We start from the raw sequence: 17500 nt of genomic DNA, 5'->3' as shown, positions 1-17500 counted from the left end.
ACTTAAATTCTATATCTTGGACCTTATTTTTGAAACAAAAATGCCCAATAAACAGGTGTAAAGCACCAAAAGTGGCCCATATTAAATTAATTTGAATAGATTTTGACTATTGTTGTTATCCATGAATTTTCAATGTACATTATTTTTTGTTACAAAAGAAGCTAGAAAAACCATGAGATCTACATTATATTATTATTATTATGTTTAATTTTTTTTTCATTGAAATGGTCAAATTCTGACTGGGGACAGTCAAATGTGCTGGCCAGCTTGTTATTATTTGTCTAATAAATGACAATAAGCTATAGTTTTCAATGTAAAACTTTAACACATTCCTGTTTTTTTTTTTCTAAAGATATATGACGTAATATGTTTGTATTTTAAAATAAAGTATTTTTCATATTTCTTTATTGTAAATCTTTAGGGAATATTTTTGGTACATCAACAAGTGTGATAATGATTATTATCCGACTAGCTAATCCAGCAAAAAAAAAATGCTTAAAATGTAAGTAAACGCAGTTTTTAAATCTGATAATTAAATAGAAAATGAGGCGTATAACTGCAAAAAGGTTCACTTTTTGTGAAAAAGAACCACCTTTTCACCAGGCTGGCTGCAGGCCTGGTTCCTGCATGTTGTCAAGCTATTTCAGAACTGTAACTAGTTCTGTCATAATGTTAGCACATTTTTCATAACATTTCTTTATCAATATGTGGACCCTTTTGGATTTCCAGAAGCAATGACAATTAAAAATCTAAAACAGGAAACACGTTAGGACCATTGTTATTGTTTACATCCCTCAAAATGATCAGCTGAAGGGGCGCGCGCATCCGCCAAACGAAAACCATGGCAACCAAAACGCGTCTATTAAAGTTTAAAACCCACAAAACTCAAAATATGAAAGAGATAAATACCTTCCGTCCCTGGAGCTACTATCCTCCAATTCTCTTTAAAATAAGGGACGCTTTTCACTATTCAGTCGTAGATCTGAGCAGAAATTATGCCACACGGGGCAGCACAAATTGACACCAAGTGTTGGCACGACAAGAGGGGCGCGCTTTTGTTTGTTTACAGAACAGCTGGAGGGGCGCGCGCATCCGCTAAACGGCAACCATGGTAACCCAGACGCGCCTATAAAAGTTTAAAACCCCCAAAACTCAGAATACGAGAACAATATAAATACTATCCAAACCTGCGGAGCTGTTACTATCAACACTGTCTGTAAAATAAGGCACGCTTTCACCAACCATTCGTAGATCTAAGACAATGTGAGCCACTTTTCGAGGAGCATCTAACAGTTTTAAACCGCAAAACTCAAGATATGAAATGATAAATACCTTCCAGCCCGCGGAGCTGTTACTATCCCCCTTGTCTTTAAAATACGGGACGCTTTTCACCATCCAGTCGTATATCTGAGACAAGGTGAGCCGCTTTTCTGGGGAGCTCTCGATGGCTTTGGTGATCAGGTCCGCGTACGACATATTTCCCCAGGCGTTGCGCCGAGACGAGCTGCTTTTGCGTTGCGCGGCTGCTGCGGCTGCGGCGGCGGCGGCCACCGGAGAGGACAGCACGGGCACCTGTTGCTGCTGACTCGGGATCTGCTGCTGGTGGATGCAGTTCTCCTGGCACTGGAACTCGCTGCAGAGCATGAGAGGCTTCTGGTCCGGGTAGTCCTCATTCTCCTCTAGCAGACTGAGGTTGTTGATGAAGTCCGCGGTGCTGGAAGGCTCCTGTTTGACGGACGGAGCCGGGGATGAAGTGTTGGAGTCCGCGGCGGCGGGGTTTGGGAACTCGGGTCGCGGCAGCGGCCAAGTGCAGGAGCGGGGCCGGGACAGCGGCTCGAAGTCCGGGTCGATCTCCACCATCTGGTTTTGGGCTGCGTCAGCCATGGTACCAGCAATACTGTCTGCCTCTTAAAATGTCACATATGATTGTCAAGCGAAAATATGAGGTGAAACGCGAAACTGTAAACACAAGCGAACTGCGGATACTTAGTTAAACTGACTTGAGTTACATTGGGAACGATTTCGAAGTCGCAGCGTGCGTCAGACTGGTGTTGTTGTGAAGTTTTGTAATGTCCAGTCCTGTATTATGTGTGTGGGGGGGAGAGAGAGTCCTGTTGCTGTCGCTTCTTGTTGAATGTCTGTGTACTAAAAACTCCAAGTGCGCTTACTGGAACTCACTATCATATGTCAGCTGACACCGCCCCCGTGTATGATTGACAGGCGTGTACAGCCAATCACGGGCGCCCGTTTGAAAGCGAAACGAGCAATATTTTTGTTCTTTCAGAACTAGTAAACAAACTTTCACGGAGTTTGGGAGTTATCAAAACACTCGCGTTTCTGACCGCGTGGCTTTCTGGCTGTATGTTGGTTATGTATAACATAATCGCAGCTCATTTTTGTGTTTGTTTGAATATTTTGGAACAGAAAAGTAAGCCACATCAAAGAAAGAAGAGCAAAACAGAAACAGCCCCGAAAATAAATTTCCAACAAAGGTGTTTTTGTTAAACACTGCGGTTTAACGAATAAAGAGTTCTGATTGGGTATTAATGCAGAGATTGTTAGTTATATAACATGGTAATTACAAACCACCATCTTGGAAACAGCTATGCTTCAGTTTCTAACTTTAACTTAACTTTAATTTACCTTTGACCTGTGCATAAGGTGAGCCAAAAATATGTAAAATGTTTACATTTAATGTTAAATAAATGAATTTTATATACATAATGTTGTGTAATAAAAGAAACAAAAACTATGCATAAAAGTACAGTTGAAGTCAGAATTATTAGCCCTTTTTATTTTTATTTTTTTATATATATATTTCTCAAATGATGTTTAACATAGCACGGAATTTTTTACAGTATGTCTGATAAAAAAAGTTTCTTCTGGAGAAAGTCTTATTTGTTTTATTTTGGCTAGAATAAAAGCAGTTTTTAATTTTTTAAAAGCCATTTTAAGGTCAAAATCATTAGCCCCTTTAAGTTTTTTTTTTTTCGCCATTGTCTACAGAACAAACTTGCCTAATTACCCAAACCTGCCTAGTTAACCTAATTAATGTAGTTAAGACTTTAAATGTCACATTAAGCTGTATAGAAGTGTCTTGAAAAAAATATAGTAAAATATGTGCTGTCGTCATGGCAAAGATAAAATAAATCAGTTATTAGAGATGAGTTATTAAAACTATTATGTTAAGAAATGTGTTGAAAAAAATCTCTGTTAAACAGAAATGGGGGGGGGGGGGATAAACAGGGGGCTAATAATGCTGACTTTAACTCTATATCAAATTGTATTCTACTTTATAATTTATATATTTTCATAAAAAACAAATCTGAAATGGAAATTAAAACTAATTCGATATTAGAGATATTTTGTAAAAGGTTCCAACATAGTTTCTGCAACATTTCCACACACACAAAAAATCATTTTTGGTTCCCCAAAAAACTTTCAGTGGAAAGTTTGAGCATTTTAATAATCAAAATAAGCTGTTTAAATAAATAAATAAATAAAGCCCTTTTAGAGTACAAATGCTTTGTGTTAAACGTTCTTTATCAAACTATTGATGCCAATAAAGCGCCTTATGTTTTTTTAAAAGTTTTTAACAAAACAAAGTTTGAAAAAAGATCTAAATGAACGTTTTGGTTATCTAATGTTACATTAATTCATGCCTCCGTTATTATTTTTCATCAACACAGGCTTAATATATTGTTTTCAATCAAATTAACTATTATATATATATTTTAATTCAATTATATATATTATTTTCAAATAAATATATACATCACAAAAACAAAAACGGAGTTACTTGGCAGAAAAGAAAATTTCATAATTTTTTTAAAGTTTATTTATGAATAAATTTGAAAAACAAATCCAAATGCACGTTATATCCATATTATTAATCCATGCTTTGGATATTAGTCCTATTTTTCATCAATACAAGCTTCAATATATTATTATTATTCAATTTTAAATTGTGTAAAATTGTCAAATGGACTTTTATTCTCATATCACCATCTAAACATCATATGGGGCTGCTTAAAAAACAGAAAATACAGCATTTGTTTGCAGTTTGTGTGTTAGATAACAGGCATAATATTCAATGCTATAACCCCACCTAGTGGTTGAAGTACCACAGTGTCTTTAGCATTTGTTATGCTCAAATATCGCGTCTAGTGATGACCTTATCGCAATCTTAAAGTTGAGTCAACAGCTTCTGCAGGATATGACAGCAACACGATCTCTTATTTCCAGGGCACGTGGTTCCAGGAAGACCCTCATACCGAGCAAAACTCACCCTGCCCGGTGTATGAGGCAGGTACTGACACACAGACACACACCTGTGGCGGTGCTCGAGGAAGTGTGTGAAGGTAGTTTAAACCAGCTCTGCATTTGCGTCAGCCGTAAGAACATATTTCGAGAGTACACTTTGTTCCGGGGCTTTTAACATTACTGGATACAGTGTGAAGAACAGAAGAAGTGTCCGGGAGCAGGACAGGGCGGGTGAGTTTGAAATTACTCGAACGTCAGATTGAGTTTAGTGTTGCTGAGACATTCTGATCGTATTATGTTGTCAGTGTTGGCACATGGGGATATCGGTTAGTGCTAGTGGCTCAGTGGGACTGTTAACAGCTCAGGGGGGATTCCCTCTAAATCTGGATTTAAGGAGATTTAGAGCATGCTATTCATAGAGAGCTCTTAGGTTTGATATAAATATACTCCAGTCCACTTACATGGGCACTGAACTTATCTAATGTGCTGTTGTGACGCGTAAGAGTCTAGCCTGATAGTATTTTTATCACAATACATCTCTTTAAATTTGTTTATCTTACGCACAGCTATATAGAAGCCCATTCCCGACTCTGAATAAAAAATAAAAAAAAAGTTTATTGCAACCTTTTATGTCACTACTGCGTGATACAAACTCACAATTCTCACATTTTTTTTTCTTAGAATTATGCATACATGAACTTGCGAGTTACTAGGAGATATAGACTCATAATTCCGAGTTATTAAGTCAAAATTATGAGAAACAAATAAAAAATTCAGAGTTATAGTCTCAAATCCAAATTAAAAAGTCAAAATTATGCGGTTGCGCTCTCTTAGAATTCTGACTTATCATGCAGTTGCAACTTTTTATCTCCAAATTCTGACTTAACTCACAATTGCAACTTTATATTTCAGATTTGAGTGATATTACATCAGAAAATCATAATTACGACTTTACATCTCAGAATTCTCACTATATAACTCTGGATTGCAACTTCAACTCTCAGAATTTCGAATTTATATCTCAGAATTGAGACTTTGTTTCTTAGAATTGAGACTTAAGCTCTCAAAATTAAGACTTTATTTCGGTTTTGAGATTTTATTTCTCAAAATTGAGACTTTATTTCTTAGAATTGATACTATTTCTCAAAATTTTGACTTTATTTCTCAGAATTGAGACTTTATTTCTTAGAATTGAGACTTTATATTTCAGAATTGAGACTTTATTTCTTAGAATTGAGACGTTATATTTTAGAATTGAGACTTTATTTCTAAGAACCGAGACTTTATATTTCAGAATTGAGACTTTATTTCTTAGAATTGAGACCTTATTTCTTAGAATTGAGACTATTTTTCAGAAATTCGACTATTTCTCAAAATTGAGACTTTATTTCTCAGAATTTAGTCTATTTCTAAGAATTGAGACAGAAAGGCTACTCGCAATAGCCTTTTCAATTTTTTTTATTCAGAGGTGGGAACAAGCTTCCAAACAAAGCTGTAAACAAACAAAGTCTGGTTCTCTCAAGGTTTTTTTTCTTCACTCCTATCAGGTGAAGTTTTTTTTCCCTCTCCGCTGGCGCCACTGGCTCGCATGGTTCAGGATTGGTAGAGCTACGCATCGATGAATTTGCTCTTCAGTGTTTGAACTCTCAGTAATGATTTTAAATCACACTGAACTGAGCTAAACTGAACTGAACTTAAACACTAAAAACTGAACTACACTGTTCCAGTTACTATGACCATTTATGTGAAGCTGCTTTGACACAATCGACATTGTAAAAGCACTATACAAATAAAGCTGAATTGAATTGTATTATTTCTAAATAAATAACATTTTACCAAAATCAATTATAATTGTATTTTAATAACTTTTTAACTACAAATACAAACCCAATACCACGGTTACACTTTAGTGCAGCAAAACCATGGGTAATTTACTGTTTTTGTGGTTTATCAACTATATATTGACTGTAAAAATGCTGGGTTCCACGCAATTGATTTGTGTAGGGACAACATGTAGGAATAAAGATAACTAATTTTTACAAATTTAAGTGGATTGAACATAAAACAACTAAGTTGTCACAATAAAATGTTTTCATGTAAGATTGTCATTTTGCAAATGTTACGATGGCAGTATTATGTCATTTTCTTTAAAAAATAAAGCTGTCTGTCTGTCCATCTATCTATCAGTCGGGCTAAAATTGTGAAAGACTGGTTCCGGGAGCATGTAACACAATTTTTACATATAGATTAGCCACCAGAGAGAGACCCTAACCCTACTGAAAATCTTTTAGATGTGTTGGGGAAGAGACTATCTATCTGTTTGTTTGTCTGTCTGTCTGTCTGTCTGTCTATCTATCTATGTGCTCTTAAAAAGTCTTGATGTAATGTACTGGTTTTTGTCTCATCCAGCTTCTTTTACTTTCTGTCTTATGTGTGAATAACTGGTGTGTTTACTGGAAAAAAACAGATTGTCGCTGACCTTCTCTGATAGTCACCTTGACCGATTAAACAGTGATTCAGTTGTGACTTTGGCATTGGTGTTGATTAAACATTAAACATTGGTGCTGATTAAACATCTTTCATTGTTGAATGTAATCTGTGTTTTAAATAACCAGTTTGTGAAGACACTCGCCACTTATTAAATGCCACTTAACTGCATGATTCTGACATTCCGGGTGTTTACACTTGCTCGACATGACTGCAGTGAACTATTTTAGAGCAGTTCATTAGAATAAGTGTGAACAGAGAAGAGATAGCTCTTGTCCATTTTCAATGAACCTTACACTTTTATCTACTTTATTACCCACTTTTTGTGCCAAATTTACAAGAACAATCCAGAATATCACTGAAAACGACACTTATTAAAGTAACATTTATGTTTGGTTGGTTTAAATCAATTCGAGTTGCACCGTTTTATTGACCTTATTCTCTGCAGACTGGCGGGAGCTGCCATTTGAATCTTTTTGGCACGAGACTTCCGGTCTCATTCACTTCCATTCATTTTTAGACATTAAAAACTGCTCGTTTCGCTGTTTGATGTTGCAAACTGATATTTCCTTGTTATATTATTCTACTTGGTCTGTATAGTCATGCAAACATTTGTTTGTAGAGCAAGTAGTTAGACCGTTTTTTGCCTTTTATTATTTCTTGTCATTTCTCCAATAGGCGATTGAAACGGAACTTCTAAGACAATCGCGAAAACGGGCGCACTTCCGCATTTTAGAATAAGGTCAATAAGCTCTTCACACATTCTCATTTGTTTAAGTTGTTTATGCAGGCTGTATGCTTTATTAGGTACACCTTACAAGTATCGGCTTTGAACCCCATTTTGCCTTCAGAATTGCCTTAACCACTCATGTCATAGATTCAATAAGGCACTGGAAATATTCCTCAGAGATTTTGGTCCATATTGACATGATAGCATCACGCATTTGTCGGCTGCACATACATGATACGAATCTCTCGTTCCACCACATGCCAAAAGTGCTCTATTGGATTGAGCTCTGGTGACTGTGGAGGCCATTTGAGTACAGTGAACTCATTGTCATGTTCTAGAAACCAGTCTGAGATGATTCGTGCTTTATGACATGGTGCGTTATCTTGCTGGAAGTAGTCATCAGAAGATGGAGACACTGTGCTCATGATGGGATGGACATGGTCAGCAACAATACTCAGGTAGGCTGTGGCGTTGACAGATGCTCAGTTGGTACTAATAGGCCTAAAATATGTCAAGAAAATATCCCCCACACCATTACACCACCACCAGCCTGAACCGTTACTACAAGGCAGGATGGATCCATGCTTTCATGTTGTTGATGCCAAATTCTGACCCGACCATCCCAATGTTGCAGCAGAAATCAAGACTCATCAGAGCAGGCAACGTTTCTCCAATCTTTTATTGTCCAGTTTTGGTGAGTCTGTGTGAATTGTAGCCTCAATTTCCTGTTCTTAGCTGACAGGAGCGGCATCCGGTGTGGTCTTCTGCTGCTGTAGCCCATCCGCCTCAAGGTTGGCCGTGTTGTGTGTTCAGAGATGCTCTTCTGCAGACCTCTTTTGTAACGAGTGCTTATTTGAGTTACTGTTGCCTTTCTATCAGCTGGAACCAGTCTGGCCATTCTCCTCTGACCTCTGGCATCAACAAGGCATCTGCGCCCACTGGTCTGAACCTCCTTTTTCAGACCATTCTCTGTGAATATAAATGTTTGTGCATGAAAATCCCAGTAGATCAGCAGTTTCTGAAATACTCAGAGCAGCCCATCTGGCATCAACAACCAACGTTCAAAGTCACTTAAATCCCCTTTCTTCCCCATTCTGATGCTCGGTTTGAACTGCAGCAGATCGTCTTGACCATGTCTGAATGCATTGAGTTGCTGCCATGTGATTGGCTGATTTGTTAACAAGCAATTGGACAGGTGTACCTAATAAAGTGGACGGTGGGTGTATATAGAATTAAGTCCATAACATAAAAGAAAAAGTGCAGGTTTATTACCAGGCATTTGCACTATAATTTACAAAACCAACCCAGATCATGTTAAAGAACTATTAAAAATATCATTTTTTTTACTTGTTTTATACTGTAGGTGTATACTATTTTGTATTAAATGAGCAATGATTCTAAGCAAAGCCTTCTCCTGCATCTATTACAGGAAGTGACATCATATAGCAGAAGCGCAGCATGGCTCCACATCCTGTCACCCAGGCCGTCATTGACCTGTCAGCTGGAGCATGTGGTAACAGCCTTCATTCATCACTTCCTGTGTCTACATTAACTCCTGTAATACAGCCATGAAGATGGGAAATTTTGTAATAATCTGATTTGCTCATTATTTGTAACTGCTGTTTGACAAAAAAAGTCAATTTTGGTTTATTTTTTGATGACAAAGAATGAAAATAAAAGCGTAAAGGTTAAAGAATATCCTAATGAATTCCTTTGAAACCTTCATTCATTTTCTTTTCGGTTTAGTCCCTTTATTAATCTGGGGTCGCCACAGCAGAATGAACCACCAACTTATCCAACATATGTGTTACACAGCGGATGCCCTTCTACCCATCACTGGGAAACATCCATACATACTCATTCACACACAAACACCACGGCCAATTTAGCTTACCCAATTCTCCTATAGCACATGTCTTGGGTAATGTGGGGGAGCACCCGCAGGAATCCCTCGCCAACATGGGGAGAACATGCAAACTCCACACAGAAATGCCAACTGACCCAGCTGTGGCTTTAACCAGCAACCTTCTTGCTGTGAGGCGATTGTGCTACCCACTGCACCACCGTGCTGCCCCGATTTGAAACAGTCCACAATAATCATGTGAACTAAGGACACAAAACTGACTTACGACTCATTTTGCAGCAGAAATTATGAGAGAATTCTCAAACGAATACAAAATCGGCAAGAGTGTAAGCAGCTACTGAATTTTAGGAGACAAAAAAGTTTATTTAAAAGTTCATAAAAAGTAAAGCACATGTATTTGTTAGGATTTAATTGTTACATTTAAAATCAACACAGGCTCACTTCGAAAACGTAGTCCTGCATTCGTTTCTGGAGATTGCGAATTATGTAACCAGAAGTACCTATGGCTGCATTTCATTTTTTTTTAACGAATGCTACCGGGCGGAATGACGCCGTTCCTTTTCGCGCTTACCAGCTGACCGCTTACCTCCGTATGAACGGCTTTCCGGCTGTAACCAGTTTGTCCCGTTAGCTCGCCATTTACGTCAGCGGACTTGAGGAGTTGACCACGACGACAGGGTTCGAGTCTGGTGAAGATCAGTTCCAGAAAGCAGGTAAGACAAAAACAATCCAAAAAATACAATAAACAAGTAAATAATAGGGTGAGAATGTGGTAAAGAGAATGTGCGTTAGCGCTTGACTGGGGGAGTGTCTGAAGTTGGGGCTGACGTGATCATCATAGCAGTGTCAGCCAATGAAATTAGTCATCAATTGGCTACTGTCTGAACTGGGTATTTGCATTGAAAAGGTGAGAATTTCCCAACTTCATCTAGTAACGCCACTGAAGTGGCGCAGACGGATTCACAATGCAGTTTGTCAACGCCTGACGTCAGCCATTCAAAGTGAATGGGAATAGGGCGTTAGGACTACGTTTTCAGAATGAGCCTATGTTGCGATCCAGGCCCCGTTTACACTAGTGCGTTTTAGTTTCAAAACGCCGTTTTAGATCAAAAACGATCCGCGTCCACACTTGCGTTTCACCTAGCGTTTCTGAACATATCTCCGTCCACACTACGCCACCAAAAATGTATATCACATGACCATTCGCACACTCTGGGCATGCGCGTTCTAGTATAAACAGGAAGCATGTGTCTCGCTCGGCATTTGGTTATTGTTAGTCAACAAACGCCGGATGAACAATGAATGCGATGGCAAAGAAAGCAGGAGAGGTATTTTTGTGGACAGACGACGAGGTCGAGTCGTTACTAAACGTAACAAATGAATAACTGCACAATGGTGCCTAAAACAGACAATAGTGCAAACAACGCTCCCATTTCTGTGTCCATGTTGTTGTTTACAGTGAAGGCTGGTCAGCTGTCTTCCGCTAGCGTTAAAGCCATGTGTTATAGTCATGTGATAGGGGCTTGAGGAATAAGGGAAGGATACGCAATGACACAAAAGCCCCAATCAGGTAGGAAATCTCAGCAGCCCCGCCTCCGTTTTTTTAAATGTCTCTGTTTTTCCCCATCCACACTGAGACAGAGCAGCAGCATTTCAGCATGAGAACAGCCTCTCCAATGTTTTCAAAACGCTCCGTTTTCGGCGCTCGAAAACTCCGGCGAAGTGTGGATGGATGGCGTAGCAAAACTTATGCGTTTTCAAACTAAAACGCATTAGTGTAAACGGGGCCCCAAACTGCTATCTTGTCTATTTTACCATTTTCAGTCATTTCTCCTACCACTGCTATGCTGATGATACCCAGCTATACCTCTCTTTTCATCCTGATGATCCCTCGGTTCCAGCTCGCATCTCAGCCTGCCTGTTGGACATTTCACACTGGATGAAAGATCATCATCTTCAGCTGAACCTCGCAAAAACGGAAATGCTTGTAGTTTCTGCCAACTCGACTATACACCATAACTTTTCAATCCAGATGGGTGGGGCAACCATTACTGCATCCAAAATGGTGAAAAGCCTTGGAGTAACGATTGATGACCAACTAAACTTCTCTGACCACATTTCTAGAACTGCTCGATCGTGCAGATTCGCAGTCTATAACATCAGAAAGATCCGACCCTTCTTATCTGAACATGCAACTCAACTCCTTGTTCAAGCTCTTGTTCTCTCCAAACTGGATTACTGCAACTCTCTACTAGCTGGGCTTCCAGCTAACTCTATCAAGCCTCTTCAACTGCTCCAGAATGCAGCAGCACGAGTGGTCTTCAATGAACCTAAACAAGCACATGTCACTCCGCTGCTAGTCCGTTTGCACTGGCTGCCAGTTGCTGCTCGCATCAAATTCAAAGCTCTGATGTTGGCCTACAAAGTGACTTCTGGCCTTGCTCCTTCTTATCTGCTCTCACTTCTGCAGATGTATGTGCCCTCCAGAAACTTGCGTTCTGTGAATGAACGTCGCCTCGTGGTTCCATCCCAAAGAGGGAAGAAATCACTTTCGCTCACGCTCACGCTCAATCTGCCCAGTTGGTGGAATGAACTCCCTAACTGCATCAGAACAGCAGTCACTCGCTGTCTTCAAGAAACAACTAAAAACTCAACTATTTAGTCTCCACTACACTTCCTAATCTGCAATTGCCTCTCTGAATATCACACTAACTGTACCAAAAAAAATAAAAAATAAAAAAAATACTAATACTACTAATACTTCCCTTCTTAGACTTTACAGACCTGAAACTTGCCTATAGCACTTAATCATTGTTGATCTTGGTTGTGTAAATTGTTCCTTGTCCTCATTTGTAAGTCGCTTTGGATAAAAGCGTCTGCTAAATGACTAAATGTAAATGTAAATGTAAATTTTCCACTTGTGTGATTTGCAGCCATTTTGCATGCTAACGAATGAAACTGTTATATTTTATCATTAGGTGGGACTGCATGTGTGATCAGCGGACAGCCGTTCGACACGGCCAAGGTGAAGATGCAGACGTTCCCCGGCCTGTACAGAGGCTTCGTCCACTGCTTCGTCTCGGTGTACAAACAGGTTGGCCTGCGTGGGCTTTATCAGGGCACCACACCCGCCCTCATAGCCAACATCGCGGAGAACGCAGTGCTCTTCATGAGCTACGGCTTCTGCCAGAATGTGGTGCGCTTTCTTTCAGGACTGGACCGAAACACTGAACTCAGGTAATGTGCAGTCACTGTAGCAATCTGACACGCTAAAGACAATATATCGCTTATTTGTAGAGGGATGGTACAAACATATATTTAACATTGAACTTTGCGCACCTAAATTATGATAATGCAGGGCCGGTGTGGGACTCCTTTCCAGCCTTGGAGTTTCAAGCTTTAGACCGGGCCACCTCAGTTCACGACTGACTATATTAAAATAACGTAAATTCGAATTCAGTTTCTAATGAAACGATCACATATTTTTCAAGAAAACAGCTGCTTTATAAGTTGAAACGTTCAACAACCCAAACAGTATTAAATTTCTTAACAATAAAAATGAAAAAATAAATAAATTTAATCACATAGGTAAGGATCGAACTCGGGTTCTGCAGTGTGGTAACGCAACGTGCTGACCACTGGACCACAAAAAACTTGTCTATTGACGACTTAATCTTTTTCTCCCCTTTCTAGATTTCTGATCAATTTATGTCAGAATTATTGTTACGTGTTTTATGATGTTAAAGTGGGATGCTGTAACATTTAAGTGAGACAGGTGTAATGTGTGCGACAGATCAATAATGAGGCAAGGTTCAGTTACTCTTATTTAAAGCTTTTTACTCAATAATTGAATTGAAACATGTAACAATAATAAATGGGGGAGAAAAAAGGAAATAAACATTTATAATTATTATCTTTAAACAAGAACAACGAGTGTAAGCCGAATCAAAGAAATTAACAAAACAAAACAATCCTTAAATCTAATGTCTAAACTAGGCGTCAAAAACACAAATAAAAACCGAGATCTTCAGTGTATACGACACCGGAACTAAACTAATTAAACTACAAAACTCAAAAAGACACGTGTGGCAAAACACTCAAACTAATCTAACAAAAAATCTATCTAAACTAAAACGAAACAAACCGGATAAGTCCGTTAAATCTTAGTTTAGAAATCACACAACCATCATCATATTATGTTACTTAAAGCCAACGAAGTTCAACAAGCAAACTCGAATTATCACAGTACTGAGAGATCACAAAATAGACGAACCATTTGCACAAACAAATTGCGTGGAGCACAAAGGGTACGCCGAGGCAGGGCGCACCCCACACACTATTCTAACAGGGCTTTAAATCCTTGCGGCTCGACCTGGGATTGGTGGAACCCGGAGAGTGTCATAATGATGATGGACAGAATAATAAACCAATAAGAAACCTAGGGTTGAGCAAATGGAGAGGAGGGTGAAAAAAACAGAAAGAAAACATAAATCATAACATTTATTAATGTAGTAAATCATCTGATTTTCATTGAGCAGGTGTAATATTCATTAATATTAATTATTCGAATTCTTATATTAACTAAGGTGCCGCTGTTTGGGGTCGAATAATAGTTACATCATCATTAACCTGCAGGCTGCATGTTGCTCACGGGGCTGCGAGAAAATAAATAAAAAGAGTGAGACTATGGTCAAATAAATGAAAAAATGAATAAAAGTGTGACTGCTAAGAGTGCAAGCAGCTAGGGACAACGGCCCTCGCGGCCAAAAAACGGACCGGCCCACCGGGAATTCTCCTGGTCCCCCCGATTAGCCAATCCGGGCCTGTGATAATGACATAAAAATCATTAAAGTCCACATGAACGGGAAGCTGCGACTATTTTTTTTTTTTTCATATTGTGACGCAGTTCCTAAAAAAACAGAATATTAAATGAGAAAACAGTGGGTGTGGCTTGTTTTTTTCTACTGCGAGCTGATTGGATGTAGTAAAGTATTGTATTGCTATGTGTTAATAGGATCTAAAGTGATTTTGATATTATTATTATTATTATGTGTTAAATCACTATTATAATGTGCTTAATCACTGTTTAAAGTGATTTTCCCTTTTATTCAAGATAGACTTTATGTAGTGAGAATATAGCAGCCTGAATGTAAATTATACTGGTTTTAACCAGTTTTGATAAAGACGGCTGAGAGTACACTCAGCCTTGGGTAAGACACAGGTTGTACTTTGAGTGTATATGTGTGTGTGTTCTATTCGATTGTGGATCCTTTTACAGGTCTGAGGTCAGCTTTAAACAGCCTAGTGGATATCGGTCACACTTTACAATTAGGTTTATTAGTTAATGTTTATTAATGCATTTACTAACATGAACAAACAATGAACAATACATTTACTACAGTATTTATTCATGCTAGTTAACGTTAGTTAATGAAAATACAGTTGTTCATTGTTAGTTCATGTTAACTCATGGTGCATTAACTAATGTTAACAAGCACGGACTTGGATGTTAATAATGCATTAGTAAATGTTTAATTATGATTAATAAATGCTGTACAAGTGTTGTTCATGATTAGTTCATGTTAGTAAATGCATTTACTACTGAACCTTATTGTAAAGTGTTACCTGGATATCTGACATTTGTATGCTTGAGATATTAAGATATCGTTCAGAGTTGTACGCACCCACCCACATGGACGTTTTTTCTAGTCTATCTGTGTTTTAACTAGTGGTGGGCCGTTATCGTTAACGCGAGACTCTTATCACGCAATAAAAGAAAAAATATCGCCGTTAATATATTCTCAAAGTTAGTTTGGGAGCTGGGTCTGTTCTACGTAAGCTATGATAACTTTCACCTTGATATTTTTGCGCGGATGTATACCTGACTGGTGAGCCGTTAGACAAAAAAGTGCCCTTCTGAATCAAATCAGCAGGATGCCCTTCTGGATCTTTCACTTACTTCGAAGACACTACTGACTACGCTTACATGGACATCAGTAATCTAGTTATTTGCCTTAATAGACAATAATATAATGAAGGTGTTTACGTGAAGTGCTTTCATGGAAGAGTTTCCTAAAATTTTGGGTGACTTTAACTGAAGTTCGGCAGTTTAACATTCACTCATGAACATTTTATTGATTCCCCCATGACAAACTGGGGTATTAGACGCAAATAAGGAGGAAGGACTGGGGAGAGTGTTATGGAATTTAATAACGCACGCCATATGGAAAGAAAAAAGCTTATCGCGATGTGTGTGTGTGTGTGTGTCTGTGTGTGCAGTCCTTTACTTATAGCCGCATGTGTGTGTGGATCTTGTCGGAAAATATGGCGAAAGTCCTACATGACGGTAATAGTTTGATTGCGGTGTTTACTTCAATAATGCCACTAATATCTGCATACTCCACATGTCTTAATTCCATTTCTGTTTAGTTCAGTTATGACTTTAGTCGGATTAAGTTAATCAAAAATGGCTGTTTGGAGCTTATGTAGGCCTACAGTTCAAAATTCATGTTTAGCTGAATAAACAATTAGTAAACACAAGTACATCTTAATGAACATAATTTATTTTCATCACCAATTATCATAGCAGATCAGTTTCTAAAGCAGTTTGTGATGCATTTTGGAATCAGGAGATGAGCCCCTGGTCTAATGCGACACCTGGCTTGAGAAACCCGCTCTCAAAGACTTACTTTTAGTCATTATTTGAGTAACACACATATTCTGAATGCCTTTGACCGAATTCAAATAAGCCATTTTAATCTAGATTAATTCCAAGATTACAGTGAGATTATTCTAGATTTACAAAATGAATCTATGCCCACTTATAGTTTTAACCAATCAGGTTAAAACACCTATATGTATGACACAGTTAATATCAATATGTGAGAGTGTAATTGATGCTGATTTATGATTGTAAGCAGAGCGGCCAAGCAGTGTTGCCAACATAACAACTTTGTCGCTAGATTTAGCGACTTTTCAGACCCCCCTAGCGACAAGTTTTCAGAAAAGCGACTAGCGACAAATCTAGCGACTTTTTTGTGTGTTACTGGAGATTTTTATAGACTGTCATTTGACCATACTGTACCGTCCCTACTCCTCTCAACGAGCTGCGGGTGATGCCACCGGCCCCTACCCCGCCTCAGACCACTGACAGTCGCACCAGTCCTCGTAAAGCAGCCTCTTCCACCTGCAGCATGACAGCAGATCGCCTCTCTGCGTACCGACGGCAAATGATTTAGCACCGGCAGTGTGAAGGTATTGTACAGTCAAACCGATCTGCTTCTCTTTTATTTTAACAATTTCACCGATATTCTTTTCTTTTTCAAAACTCGAGAGATCACTGCAAATCCACTACACATCTACAGTATAATGCTATACTGTATTCAAACAGCAATACATTTAGTTAAATTGACATGCTTAAATAAAGCGTAGTGCAAATATAAATACCCCTTTATTGACCATAGGCTGTCAAACAGATTTGGTAGAGCGTGATGACGTCAGTAATATGCAAATTGACGTATGACGTAATCTAGCGACTTTTCGGGCAGAGCTTAGCGCCTTTTCGTTGAAAATAGTTGGCAACATTGCGGCCTAGGAACTCATTGTGAGCGTTGAAGCTGGATGAAACTGCAAACTATCTTCAGGAAACTTTATTTATTTGAATCTCTGACTCTGGCTCTTCTTCATCTGACAGACTGCTCATTCTCTGGGTTCAAACTGGACATTATCCCTACAAGTTGATAATTGCTCTCATACAATGGTTACCTCACCTAAAGGCACTGTTCAGATGTTGTATTTCAAGACGTTTGTCAGGTTTGTGTCTTTAAACGGTGTGTGCGACTAGTTTATGCATCTCATCCAAAGCCTGTTTGCTGTTTTCTTTCTTTTGAATTGATTTTTGAATGTTGCTGGCTGTGAAATAACTGAAATGATTCAGCGTAGTGATATGGAACTGTAATGCAGTCAAAACCTGCCTGGAACTACTTCTGAAAATAACTGCACACATTAGAATGCGCATCAGCCGATCAGAATCATGCATTGAACGGCCTGTAGTGTAAGCTTTATTAAATGCGTATGCTGATACAATTTAAATATGGTGAATGATCTAAAGACTGTTGACGGGTGGCTGGCACGTGGCTCAGTGGTTAGCACTGTCG

The 17500-nt window shown here is 38.6% G+C and overlaps 4 protein-coding genes across 10 annotated transcripts in view; 2 read left to right on the top strand and 2 right to left on the bottom strand.

Moving 5' to 3' along the window:
• The window catches only part of foxo1a (forkhead box O1 a), a 93774-nt gene extending 91627 nt beyond the window's left edge, over positions 1 to 2147 (bottom strand). For 2 of the 4 annotated variants that reach the window (XM_087283324.1, XM_087283325.1), the window contains exon 1: positions 1333 to 2147. In XM_087283324.1, coding sequence (XP_087139450.1) covers positions 1333 to 1884 — 552 coding nt within the window. In that variant the 5' untranslated portion in view covers positions 1885 to 2147. Of the gene's footprint in view, positions 1 to 909; positions 1083 to 1332 lie in introns of those variants that run through there. The other 2 variants (NM_001077257.2, XM_087283326.1) reach the window with 2 other exon arrangements.
• The window catches only part of rcbtb2 (regulator of chromosome condensation (RCC1) and BTB (POZ) domain containing protein 2), an 824162-nt gene that overhangs the window by 662005 nt on the left and 144657 nt on the right, over positions 1 to 17500 (bottom strand). The gene's annotated exons all lie outside the window — the stretch shown is intronic.
• stoml3a (stomatin (EPB72)-like 3a) overlaps positions 1 to 17500 on the top strand; it is a 149659-nt gene that overhangs the window by 109144 nt on the left and 23015 nt on the right. The gene's annotated exons all lie outside the window — the stretch shown is intronic.
• Positions 1109 to 17500, top strand: part of slc25a15a (solute carrier family 25 member 15a) — a 29496-nt gene continuing 13104 nt past the window's right edge. The window contains exons 1-5 of one of the 4 annotated variants that reach the window (XM_087283347.1): positions 1158 to 1885; positions 4246 to 4494; positions 7429 to 7492; positions 8910 to 8993; positions 12323 to 12581. In XM_087283347.1, the coding sequence (XP_087139473.1) occupies positions 8939 to 8993; positions 12323 to 12581 (314 nt within the window). In that variant the 5' untranslated portion in view covers positions 1158 to 1885; positions 4246 to 4494; positions 7429 to 7492; positions 8910 to 8938. 4 annotated transcript variants of the gene reach the window in all.

This window comes from Danio rerio, chromosome 15 (genome assembly GCF_052040795.2).
Source record: "Danio rerio strain M-AB ecotype USA chromosome 15, GRCz13ab, whole genome shotgun sequence".
NCBI lineage: Eukaryota > Metazoa > Chordata > Actinopteri > Cypriniformes > Danionidae > Danio > Danio rerio.
This window is presented reverse-complemented; position numbering and strand designations above follow the sequence as displayed.